Source organism: Malurus melanocephalus, unplaced genomic scaffold (genome assembly GCF_030028575.1).
Source record: "Malurus melanocephalus ecotype Western Australia unplaced genomic scaffold, MMel_1.1 scaffold_174, whole genome shotgun sequence".
Lineage (NCBI taxonomy): Eukaryota > Metazoa > Chordata > Aves > Passeriformes > Maluridae > Malurus > Malurus melanocephalus.
The window spans coordinates 1,165,234-1,177,276 of NW_026623406.1; the positions used below are offsets into that span (position 1 = coordinate 1,165,234).

Consider the following 12,043-nt stretch of genomic DNA (forward strand, 5'->3'; position numbering starts at 1 on the left):
TCACGCAAAGCAGCCCCTGTGGCATGGGAAGAGGATCCGTGTCTTCGCGGTGCTGCTATTTATAGCGGCTTGCTTCAATGCTCRCCATTCCTTTGGCACTGGGAATGTGGACTGTGCATAAACAAGCAGCAACTGCCCTGTCATGAACTCCCGAGGCCTGCATTCTGACGCATGGACGAGAGATCTTAGTGGATTATCGTGTTGGCGTCTCTGCTGTGGAAGTCCAGCACCTTTTAYTATTTGGTCATCTTCCTAACTGAAACCTTGTGTCATTTCTTCCCAGCAAAGAGCCATCTGTTAGRAACAGCAGAACATTTTCCACTGCAAACTCAAACTGATCCGTGGCTGATGCACCCTTTTTTTAATGGCTCTGTGAGGAGTTAGAGCAACACTGGGTCCCTCATTTTTTATTTATTTTTCTCCCAGTGTTGCACACCCATTTTGCTSATCTGTGATGCTCGCTTTGCTTTTGCTCTCCCTTAGTGCTTCTCYCAGTCAACCCTCCTGTGGTCCAACTCCATATTCCATCCAGAATACACCWTATTCAGGGTAGAAGAGAGAACTGTCAAACAAGAGCCCCTCGGTGAGGAACTTTTTCCAAGAGACGTTTCTTCTGTGCTTTCAGATATATTTGTGCTTTACAGTACTTAGCAGTTACAAAGAAACTATGGGAGTTGCTCTAAAGCTGCCCTGATAGATCTAATTCTGCCTCGAGGGCAGAAATGTGCTATAAGTGACCTCTCAGGTTTGCCTTCCAGCCCTGTGTAGTAGTCCATTACATTGCTCTGTTAACCCCATCATGTTTATGGGCACACAATGCAGGGTAACAGCTCATACCCAAACAGAAAGGCACTGAAAGGTGATGGGTCAGGCACCTGAGCATTCAGCCCCTCTCATTTCCTCACTGTACACAGCCCACCCTTAGATGCCTGGGTCACCTCCCTGCAGAGCGTGCAGGGGGGCTTTCAAAATGCTTCAAAGCATCCTATGCCCCAGATCACACATGTCCCAAAGGCACACTTAGCTGAGAACATTAGCAAATTCATCCCAAGAACATCGCACAGCCTCTCCCAGCCTATTCTTTGCCTGGTGGACTTGAATGAGRGATCACAAGAGCAGTCACGCAACCTATTCTTTTATCTGCTCTCGTTTCTTTTCCTTGGGCTCTGTATTCATTTGGACACAGGAATTTCTTCATAGGAAGTGACAAGGGACCAGTGCTGGAGGTATGGTAGCTCGTGATAAGCACCCACTTGAAAGCTAATGGTACTTCTGTCCTTTGACTCCAGTGATACATTAARGAGCTGGAGTAGCCACTGCCTGGGAAAAGGCCTGTTTTGGTCATTTCATTTCTTGCTAATTTGTTAAAACATTTTSCCTGGAGCTTCACAGATGTGGCTTTATTATTTGTAGAGTATTTTCTAGAAGATTTGAGGTTAAAGGAAGAAAATGTTGGAAAATAAGAAGTGATGAAGAGATGTCCTTTTGCCTTTGCCATTCCTCTTCATCAGAACAGCTTGAATTAAGAAGCCCCTGTTGATTGCAGACTAGCTGATTGAGAACTGAGGGGTCTGAGCTGTTCCTTAATAGAGCTTTGCATTTAAAAGTACTTTGTTCATGGTCCAAGTAGCTCCACAGCTGTCATATCCTCCCGCTTTCAATCAYCTTTCCTACAGCCACTCAAGTCAGACTAATCAGAAGTGCTCTCTGCCCAGCTCCTGGTGCCCCTGCAAAAACATATTCCCTTAGTCTTGTGGGAAGCCTGCAGGATCAGATCCCTCAGTGGACATGGGTCTGAAATCTCTGTCCTGCCCATGGTGGGGACGTGCTGGATGGTAGCACATTTTTGAACCATTTGCTGCACTCTAATCTCCAGCCTGCAGAAGCCCAGTAAATTGATCCTATACTTTCTAAGCTAAGCTTAATCTTTCATTGTCCAGMGTAGCTCACAGAACAGCAAAGTCCATTTTTGCCGTGGACAATTGCAAACACCCAAAGAGGGAATCACTGTTGGTAGAAAGCATAGTTTCTATGGCTTTCTTATTTTCTCATTTCATTCTAGATGACATCATAAAACGCCACAGGAAGGAACAAACAGATGCCAGCGCCRCGGGCGACAGCAGAAGGCAGCAGGTCAAGAACAGGAGTTCAGCCTCCGGCTATGGGCGGCCCCGATTCCGAGCCTGGAAGCAGAGGAATTTGCAAGGTAGATGGGTGCTTGAGGCAGCAGAAGCCTGGCAGGCTGGAAAATGCATTTTTGTATCAAAATGCAGCTCTTAAATCCTTCTCCTGTCTAATTTCTGTGTGTGTATAAGATGTGCTCAAGCTCTGATTAGCTTTTCTCCCCGTAACAATAGAATATCAGGGCCCTATCAGAGCACAATTCATCCATTTCTCTCCCTTCTACTCTCTCATGAATTACTAATTTAAAGTGACTTAATATCTATTCTCTATTCCCCTTGGCTTTGCATATTTTAATTATGCCTCTTCCTAATCCTCATTTTCCCAGAACAGACTTAAATTATCCAAATTACCCCTTCAGTAACTGTATTTGGTAGCTCAGTGATTGAAGCTAAATTGTCACTTTTGCCAATGCTATTTTTATGGTGTGGGTTTTTTTTTTWATAATACTGARTGATCACGCCCTTGTTTTGTTCCAGTAGTTTCTACCTACAGACCAAAGTTATCTGCTGCATGAAATGCCATCTCTATGAACTTGTTTTTTCTAATTACTGCTAAGTCACTCTCTGAAGATTTTTSTGATATTTTGCAGAAATATCTTTGCAGTCTTATATTTAAGTGCCAGTCACACATCAGGACAGTGGAATCACTGGGAGCAATCCTGCCCTTGGTGTCTCTTGGTGTCCATCCCATATTGCCTTATTGAGGATTGTTCCAGTTCAAAACAGAATGATGATAAATGCCCTTAGCAAACTGATTYTCTGTCAAAACACACTGGCTTTGATATTCTCCTACACTCAAGCAATTACTKCATCCAGAGTCAAATCCAATAAAATATTTTTTCCCTATTCCTTAGATGGGAATAACTTTTCTCTTAATTTATAGAATTATTTCTGCTGGTTTTAGTATTTTCTAGGTTTTYAGTGAGTCTGAATTCAGCCCTGCTAAGTGCAGAGACCTGCCATGCTGTGTGGTGCTGATTGTCAGTAGCAATTTGGGGAAACTCAGCATGACTGGGAATTTAGCCCATAATTCTTCAGCRGCTCAGTTCAGKTTGGTCTCTGCTGAAAYGCATTCCCTTCTGAGCTGAGAGGTGARAACCATTATCAAAATGATGAGCTGAGGAGCCCAGCACTGTAATGACAGAGGAGGGGGAAGGGTATTATGCTGATTAAACCAGCAAGCAAAGTGCTGTTAATCCCTCCTGGAATATGGCTTAAACCATCTCCCTAGTGGGGGAAAGATGATTTTTAATGAYGAGAAATTTGAATTTCAAATCTCCTTGGAAAAAAGAATCTGTCAGACATGGGAACTTCTGCCCAGACTGGATTGGCTGAGCAGAGGTGCCTTTTGGCCATCCCAGGGGTGCTCAGCACCAGGCTCTGAGCATGCACCTCAGCATGGAAAGTGTATGTGGGAGGGTTCTTCCCCAGCTGCTGACATTGAGGGGTTTTATTGAAATGTTCTTACATTATTAAATATCTGYCAGACCTTTTGCAGAGACAAGCCTGCCATGTGTCACACTTCAGGACACACATGACAGAGTGAGGCSTTGGTCCCCAGCTGGTGTAATGGGGTCCCCCTTGGAGGCTGATGGCTCTGTCATGTGTTATTTGTGTTGGGTGAGCTGTGCCTGAGTGAACTGCTGAGCCCAGGCTCTCTAATAGGAACAGACTCACAGGGGCACGATTTTCTAGTCAGGGCTGCCTTCTGCAGCAGTCTCTCCTATTGCCCTGATGGAATATCTGGGAAAGGCAGCTGAGCTCAGTTTCTTTCCCTCTCCAGGGTGTAGGAGAGCTATGCACCAGGGCTTGGTGGCCAGCAGGAGAGCAGTCCAGCAAATAGCCAAGAGATAGGGGCAGACCTGGGGTAGGCTGTTGAAGAGAAACAAGAACAGGACAAAAAAATCCTGGGGGGATAGAAACAGAAGAAAAAAAAATCAAAGGGCCATTAAACACAGCAAGTCCACATCTGGTCAAAAAGAAGAATGTTTGCCAAAATGAATATTTGTCAAGAGAGGAACATTTCCACACCTGCACTTCTGCAGTGAGAGGGCATTGTCTGCAAAGGAAATAACATCTGTCCCCAGAGCTTGTGAAGTGCATTGCATTTCTGTGCGTGTTCCCAACCAGCACCTCTGGCCATAGGGCACAAAGCATCTCAGCATGGTGTTTGGGATCTGCTTCCCACAGGCCTGCCTTGRTGCCCTTTTCCTTTAGAGGCAGAGCAGCTCAAATAATATTCACACGTGTTCCAGTGTGAGCAACTCACAGTGGTGCCCACTGATGTTACACCCTGAGGCTGGAGCCTTCATTCATTGTGGCAGTGGTGGTCCCTCTCAGCAATGTCACTGCTGCCTCAGAACATTTCATTTCCAGTTGCTCCAAGTCAGTATAAATTGCTGYCATGTAGCAAGATCAGTACATGCACCTGTCTGCTCTGTGGTGTGTCAGTGAAGTTCTGCTATGTGAGCCAGGGTGTGAGTGCACTCTCAGTGCCCTCTGCCATGCCCAGCTTTGTGCTGATTTATACACCCCCAGCATGTGTGCACATCTCTCTGTGCAGCAGCTGTCGGGGGGAGTGGGCTGAAAACAGAGGGGCTGTACCCTCAAGTGACCTTGCAGCTGGGGATGGCAAAGTCTGAAGTAGCAAAGTCTGAAAAGCAAGTCTCCTGATGTTTACCTGCTGTGTGCTTTGAGAAGTAGAACATCTGATTATAGATAATGGAGGTGTTTGGTCGACTTGGGGGCATCCTAATGGACGTGCTTGGGGTCCCTGCCTTGGTGCAGAGGAGGTCAAAACACAGCACAGTGGTAACTCCATGCAGGCACCAAACCCTTGAAAAACTGGTGTGAGTGGCAGCCTGGGGATTCTCCAGCACTGAGCCAAGCTTAGTGCTGCTGGTGACTGTGCCCACGTGGCTCTGCTGAGGTGTTACTTCAGGGATCTGCTGGTTTGTGAGGTAATAGAAATAAGTTCCCTCTTTGCATTCCAGCCGTGAATTTGTGGYTGTTGTTGTTGTGACTGTGTCAGCTCACGCAGTGACTCGGAAACTTTCTGTCTCATTACGACTACAGAATTTTGTTGTGTGGAGTAATTAGGTTTGGAAGCACTGTGCCTCAGTCTGACAGGGCTTTCCTCTCACTCAGCACTTCAGCACTCTTCAAAATCATCAGCAGGCTTAGGGAAAAAGGCTAAAATGCTAGGCGGACTGCGGGTGTGTGTGTTTCATGACAGAGCAGCAGGGGATGTTCCCTTCAATACGAGAAGTTATGGTATGTTAAGCTAGAAGAAAATAGAAGTATATATATATATAAATAAAAGATATACTATAATATGGGCACTCAGGGCTATTTCAGGCTGCTGTGGGGTTGACTTGGGGTTGCTGAAGTCACTTGTGTATCTGTATCAAAAGGCTTTTTCTGTTTCTTAGTTAATTCATAGCAGTGTGAGCTCTGACAACAGATTGACAGGTCTCCTGATGTGGGTGTTCCTGCCTTTAYGAGGAATTAGAATTGTGAAAGGCTTTTCTCTTCTGTATTCTTTCACATCAAATAATGTCTATGTCAGTCCTACATACAATGGGAATGCTAGAGACACACTGGAAGAATTAATTACTGAATATGAATTTGAATGACTCTTGCACCACTATTTGTGTAGATAGTCCTGTAGCACATTAAGTTAACCTTGTAATCTGTTTACAGATTTTAGTCATAGGTTGAATTCTGAAGGATGCTAAAATAAGTGGGCTTGTTTTGTAGGACCTAACCGTTTCAGAAGAGGGTTTGGACAGCAACAATTCAATCGCAGACAATTCAGGAATACTTTGCCTGATCGCAAGAGAAGAGCAGCTTCTGCATTCGAYGGAGTGAGCCCTTTAAATCGCCAAGCATTGGCTCAGGAGGTAGGGAAATAAGGAAGGTACAGCTTTTTCCAAATGTCATGTAGAAATCTGCTCMATTTTATGATCCTGGAACACCCCAAAGAACAATCTATATAAAAAGCACCATCTTTTATATGGCTGTGCACAGCATTTGTATGCATAGGTGAGTACAGACATACATGCATACGGAATAGGAATTTTCCATTTGGTTTTATAAGCTTCTGACTTTTAGCATAATTTTACTGATCAGTTTCCCTGGGTTTTGCAAAAAAAGATTTTTTAAAAATATGGTCTTAGAAGGTTTAAAAATATTTCCATAGAAATTAATTCCATGGCATCTCATCTTRCTATTATAATTTAGAGGAGTGTGTTAAGATTCTTTGTTATTTGTTCTCCACTGGAGCATTTTCCAAGTTTCTGTAAAGTCACAGGCCAGTATACCTGGTGACTTGTCAGGTGACTTTGGCTCAGAGACATACTTTTACCAGAGACTGATTCCCAGTACTATGACAGATTGTGTGAGAGGCAGTTGGGTTTTCCTGCACTGATGAAAATCCACCCAGTTAGGAGGTCATGTATGGTCAGTAAGCTTTTTAAAAAATCACAGGTGCTGAACATGGTGGCACAGTTAGTGGATGTGTTGTAGGGGTATAAATAAAAAAACCTTAAACCAAGCCTGCATGTGCAAGGAGTGAGGTTATTCCTGAAGAGAAAGARCAGGATGACTCAGATATTGAGTGTGGCTGGTATTTACAGTAAGTAATAAGCAGTTGCTAGGAGGCATAATTCAACAGTAGCTTCGCAGAAATAAACCAAGGAGGAAGAATATGGAAATACACCTCAGTTAGTGGGTAGTAACAGTGATGGTGGTTGTCCCACAGAAATACACAGGCTGGAGCCTGGGGCAGTTGGTGTTTGAACTACAGGACAGACACTGCTGAAGGGTCTTCTGGTGCTTTCCAGGCTTCAGGGTGTGGTCCAGGCAATGCATGTGTCCAGGCAAAAAAGAGCTGATGACCAAAAGGAAACCTGAGCAGAGCTATCATTCYCTGCTTCTGCGAGATTTGATCTCATGGACTGATTTTTTTTTTTTTTGCTTTGATTTCTGTACAATTAGAACAAATCTGTCTTCTAGTACTTGTAGTTCCATGTCCAGGAAGCAAGGCACACACCCTGACTCATTGTTTACAGCAGTCAGTGGAGAGCAGGATGTTGTGTGCTGTCACTTGCCCTCACTCCCTGTTCGTGTACCAAGACTGGAGCACAGGTGACAGCTGCTGAGGTCTCACTGCTCTTTCAGGGCAACAAGAGCAATGCCTTTGCCAAAAGCAGCAGCGGGCAGGAGGAGGAACAGCCACAGCCAGGCCCCAAGAGATTCAGAGCAGATGCTGATGGTGTCCGTGCCCCAGGGAGAAGGTAAAGTCTTCTGTAACTCCAGGTTATTTTGGTTTTCACTGATTCCTTGTGCAGCTCACGGGGTTCTGCTCTCTGCAGGTGCCAGCTGGGCATGGCTACGGCCATGTGCTTGTGCAGCATGAGAAAAATACTCCTAGGTGTGTTAGGAAAGAAAACAACCTCATGCTCRTAGTTAATAATGCAGATATTAATCTGTCATCTTATTTCAGGAGGCACAGAAAATGTCCTTTGTAATTTTATTAACTTTGTTGCTTTGGCAAACACTTTTAAAGGGTGAAATCACATTTGTTTTCATAAAGGCAGGAAATACAAATTCCAGCCATAAGGGATAGGCTGAGACAGGGAGTCTGTCCCAGTGAGGGGTTGCAGGAGCAGACTGTGCCCCAAGAGCTGTGAGGAAGGCAGTGTGCCAGGTGCTGGGCACTGTCTGGGTGCCTGTCTCATCAAGATCATTGTGTTCTCCAAGCTTGAAAGGAAGCTCCTTGCAGTCCTGTCTTTCTCTGCTCTGAGCAGAGCAGGGACAGAATGACATTGAGAAGTCCTTTCTGACCTATTTTTTTTCTATTATTTTACTCCCAAGATTTTTTACTGTTAACGAGCATAGTTCAGAACACACAAGCTTGTCTCATTTGAGCAGAAAATCAAGTTGCTCTGAAATCCTTTGCTGGCAGAAAAACCTGTTRGGCTGAACTTGGTATCAGATAGCCTCATTTGCTTCTTATGCTACTTTTTAAGACAGGCTTGGGTTAGATATTTTGGCATGAAACGTTAGGAGAGACCTGGCATTGTCTTCACATCATTTATCTTCTGTTTTTTTCTCTCTCCTTTACCATCAGGCCTTTCCTGCTGAACAGGGGACCAGCGTTCCAGCAGAGGCGGGTGCAGCCATGGCTCTCCCGCTTTCAGAGAGGGGTCAGTATTTAAACATTTGTCTTGCAGTCTGCTGGTAGTGACAAACTTGCAGTTTTACCAGCCTTTACCCAGTTGTACCTTTGCTTCCAAAAGTAACTGGGGGAGACTGGTGGATGACTTGAACAGTTCATATGTGCTAGGAAGTATTTGCAGGCAATTTTTCATGCAGCTTGGTATTCCTGAAACTAGAAAGTAAAATCCTGGGAGGGTGATAAAAATCAGTTTATAGGCAGGTAAAGCACCCTGCACACGTCACTGTGCCAGTGGGAACCCCCAAATTAGCAAATTACTTGACTACTTGCAAGGAAGGAGCTTCAGATACACCAAATAAAATCCTGGAAAAGGAATCATTGTTTCTGAGAGCTATTTCTTTTAAGTAATTGTTTTTAAATATATTTCACAGCAGATGGATGCTCAAGGAGAAGGGAAACCGCCAAGGATGAGAAGGTAATTGATGAACAAAGGCACAATGCAAATCCGAMGTGCTCTTTCATGCCTGAAGCTGGATAAATCTCCCTGTCTCGGCAGGTGGCAAGTGAAACCCAGCCCAGGAGCAATTCTGACGGTTTCTGTGGCTAATCCCCAGGCGGGCCAGACCAGCGSGTAAGTAAATGAGGTGATTTGTTAGGGTGGGAGCCCTGCAAAAGCCATTGCAAATCCCTTTAGCATTATTGCAGCTTCACTTCTTTAATGAGTATGCAGTGAATGGTTTAGACCCAAAATGGTTGGCAAATKATGTCTGGTTCCTTTCCCAGCATCTGAAGGAGATAAAAATCTCCTGTATTTACCTGTAATTACAGGGTAATCTGTAATTACCCGTGCCCTCCTTTGTTATGCAGAGTGAGCAGAAATGGAAGCACCATTGTKGGAGGAGGTGGCAGGCTGGTTGTGCTGCTTGTGGGGTGTTGGAGAAACAGTGTGCCCCAAAGGRACACCTTGTGCTTGCTGTGTATGGGGAGCTCAGAGGCTGGAAAGGGGCAGCTCCAGCCCTGGGCTGAGCCGGTGCAGCTGCAGGACCTGGCACCCAGCTGGRGGCAGAGAGAAGGGTGGGTGAGGGCTCTGTGCGTGTTCTGGATTCAGAGAGCACCCCACAATAGCCTGGATGTGACAGTCCCCAGTGTCGGAGCTCTGCCTGCAYGGCAGCTCCCCTGGCTGCCTTTCAACTCTGCCAGGGGTCAGACACGCCATGGGATGCATGGAATGTGTAGGTGTCTCCTTTACTCAGTGCTGTTTTACAGAGGATGGGAAGTAAGCTACCTTAACATCCTGAGTGACTGCAGATGTGTGCTTTCCCCAGGCCTGGATCCAAGCGCCCATTCCTGCGAAGCCAGAGACCCCCGGCGCGGGTGGCCAAGCCCCAGCCCAGGGGGGTGCTGCTGAGGTTCAACTTCCGTGCCATGGCCAACCAGGTAGAGGATTGTCGACGGGACAGGAGGCACCGGGCTCCCTGCAGCAGCCCGGCCACTGAGCTGTTAACGTCACACTCAGGTTTCTGGGGCTGCCAGCTGGGTTTATGTAACACAACCCCAGAGGAAAGTCCCGTAGCTGTGTTGGCCAGGTTGCTCACAGAACTGAAGGCACTTGAGAAGACTGTTCAGCAACTACAGACTCAGCCYAATTTTCCCCACTCTGATGGCCTGTCTTGGCCTGTCCATGTGCTTGCTCGGAGCAGGGAGATCCTGCTGATGAGTAGTCCTGGCCAGAGGGGTCTGCTTCACTGTCAGTGCTTCCCGTTCCTCAGAGACACATGGCACTTCTGGGCTTTGCTCACTCTTTGCTTTGGTGCCCTTCTTGGTGTCACATTTTACACTGGAGTATGGTCCAAGAGCCCTGGGGCAGCTGAGAAATCYTGCTCCACCTTCTTCATTGCCGGCGTTCTTTGTCTGGACGGTTTGGTTTTACCTGATGCCTTGTGCTCAAATGCCATCTGCTTGCTCCTGTTCTTGCCGAGGATGCCCAGTGTCTTGGGGCTGGGAGCTGCTTGGAGGTTTTCCAGCCGCACACAGTCTGTCGAGCTCCCTGTCTCTGTGTGCTGAGTGGTTTAATTGACTAACCAGCTGTGAAACACCAGCCTGACTGATGGGCTCTAATCAATACCCCGCTACAAGTTTGGCTGTGCTTTGCCACAAGACAGGGGACTGACTCGCTCTCGCTTTCCCCTGCAGACCAGCCTGACGCTGGATGAGAGGTTCTCTGGTCTGAGGAATAAGAGGCGCTTTACAGCGGCCAGGAGCGCCCGACGGACAGTCACCATGGCTTAGGACCTCGTGCTCATCACAGGGACTGCCTSTTAACAGTCCTGGCTCCATGACAAGGACTCAATAAAAGTCTCTAGATTCCCTTTGAGATAGCYGATTGGGCAATGTGCTGTCTCCTTCCTTACACACTGAGTGAATGAGTGATTGAGGGCAGGGATGAGGCAGGTTGAGCGTTTGGGCCAGAGCACAGGGCAGGTGGGACATGAAGAAGGTGGTGGAAGGGGATGAGCGGAGATGGATTTACCAGGAGAGCTCTGCTGGRAAGCTGTAAGCTGGCATCAGCCCTGTTCCCCTGCCAGGGCAGCCTGTGCTGACCAGGATGACTGTGCTAGTGGGAGGGGACATCATGGAGCCTTCCCTATATTGTCCAGTGAGTGGGACAGGGTTGAGGATGCTGTGCCTGCCCACATCGGRGCAGAGAATGGAGCAGAGCATGTGTAGAGCTGAGGGATGTGCCCCAGCAGTGGCAGCAGATTCCAGCTGCCCACAATCCCCAGCATTCACCYAACTGCTCAACTTGTGTGTGCAGGCATCCCTGCCTAGAGGTTTGCAGTGTAAGACCCCTCCACCCTGAAAACATCTCCCTTTGCCCTGACAGTCAGGCTGAGCACCCTGCATTTCTCTGTGGATTGCTGTGCTGTTCTGACTGCTGCTGCTGGCCCGGCTGTGGGGACGCAGTGAGATGTGCCATGCGTGCTGCTGGAGTGACTGTCCTGAGCACGGCCCACAGACAGGCTGCCCCAGCCTGAATCACATTTTCCAGTGCTGCAGTATTTCTGTATTAGCATTTTTGTAGTTGCAGCTCCACCCATGCTCAAAGCAGCAGCATAGTCAAACTAGCAGCAGCACTCTGATAAACACTGGCTGAGATGTTTAGACATTTGTTAATGAGCTGGGTTTAGACATTTGTTAATGAAGCCCTGCATCAACTCTGAGTAACTGCTGCATTCTCCATGCACTGCTGGAACCCAGCTCTGAACGCGCTGGACACAGCCTGTTACTGGGCTCTGAGCTGTACTTGCAAAAGGAAGTATTTGATAGACTGCTTTACATTTTACACTGAGCATCTTTAACAAGAAACTGGACTTGGCATTGATTTTATAGGAATGTGTGAAATGTTGTCAGTTGACAAATCAGTGATGTACGAGTCCAGTGCACTGAATAAAAAACTAACGTGTCAAATGTCACCTCTGGTTATTTCCTTCCTTCAACAGGTGTTTGGTGCAAGTTCAGCTTCTTAGTGTGACACTGCAGGACACAGTATGGGCAGCCACATGGGGTGGTATGTTGGGGAAAGCTGTGGTCCCTGTGGTGACCACCTGCAGGCAGTTTGSTGCTTTAAAAGCTGGCTCCAAAGCAGTGTGAGGTTTTCAATTGGTAGTGTGTAAAATCT

General features: G+C 46.8%; 1 protein-coding gene across 2 annotated transcripts; it reads left to right on the plus strand.

Moving 5' to 3' along the window:
- The first annotated feature begins 2,016 nt into the window (after positions 1–2,016).
- Positions 2,017–10,738, plus strand: LOC130577351 (UAP56-interacting factor-like). 2 transcript variants are annotated; one of them, XM_057372631.1, is made up of 8 exons: positions 2,017–2,206; positions 5,943–6,085; positions 7,365–7,480; positions 8,317–8,392; positions 8,796–8,839; positions 8,921–8,995; positions 9,690–9,801; positions 10,558–10,738. In XM_057372631.1, the coding sequence occupies exons 1-8, from the start codon at positions 2,032–2,034 to the stop codon at positions 10,651–10,653; spliced, it is 837 nt and encodes a 278-aa protein (XP_057228614.1). In that variant the 5' UTR covers positions 2,017–2,031; the 3' UTR covers positions 10,654–10,738. The 2 variants fall into 2 exon arrangements, with proteins under 2 accessions (XP_057228614.1, XP_057228615.1); XM_057372632.1 differs by having other exon boundaries at positions 8,799–8,839.
- The last annotated feature ends 1,305 nt before the right edge of the window (positions 10,739–12,043 follow it).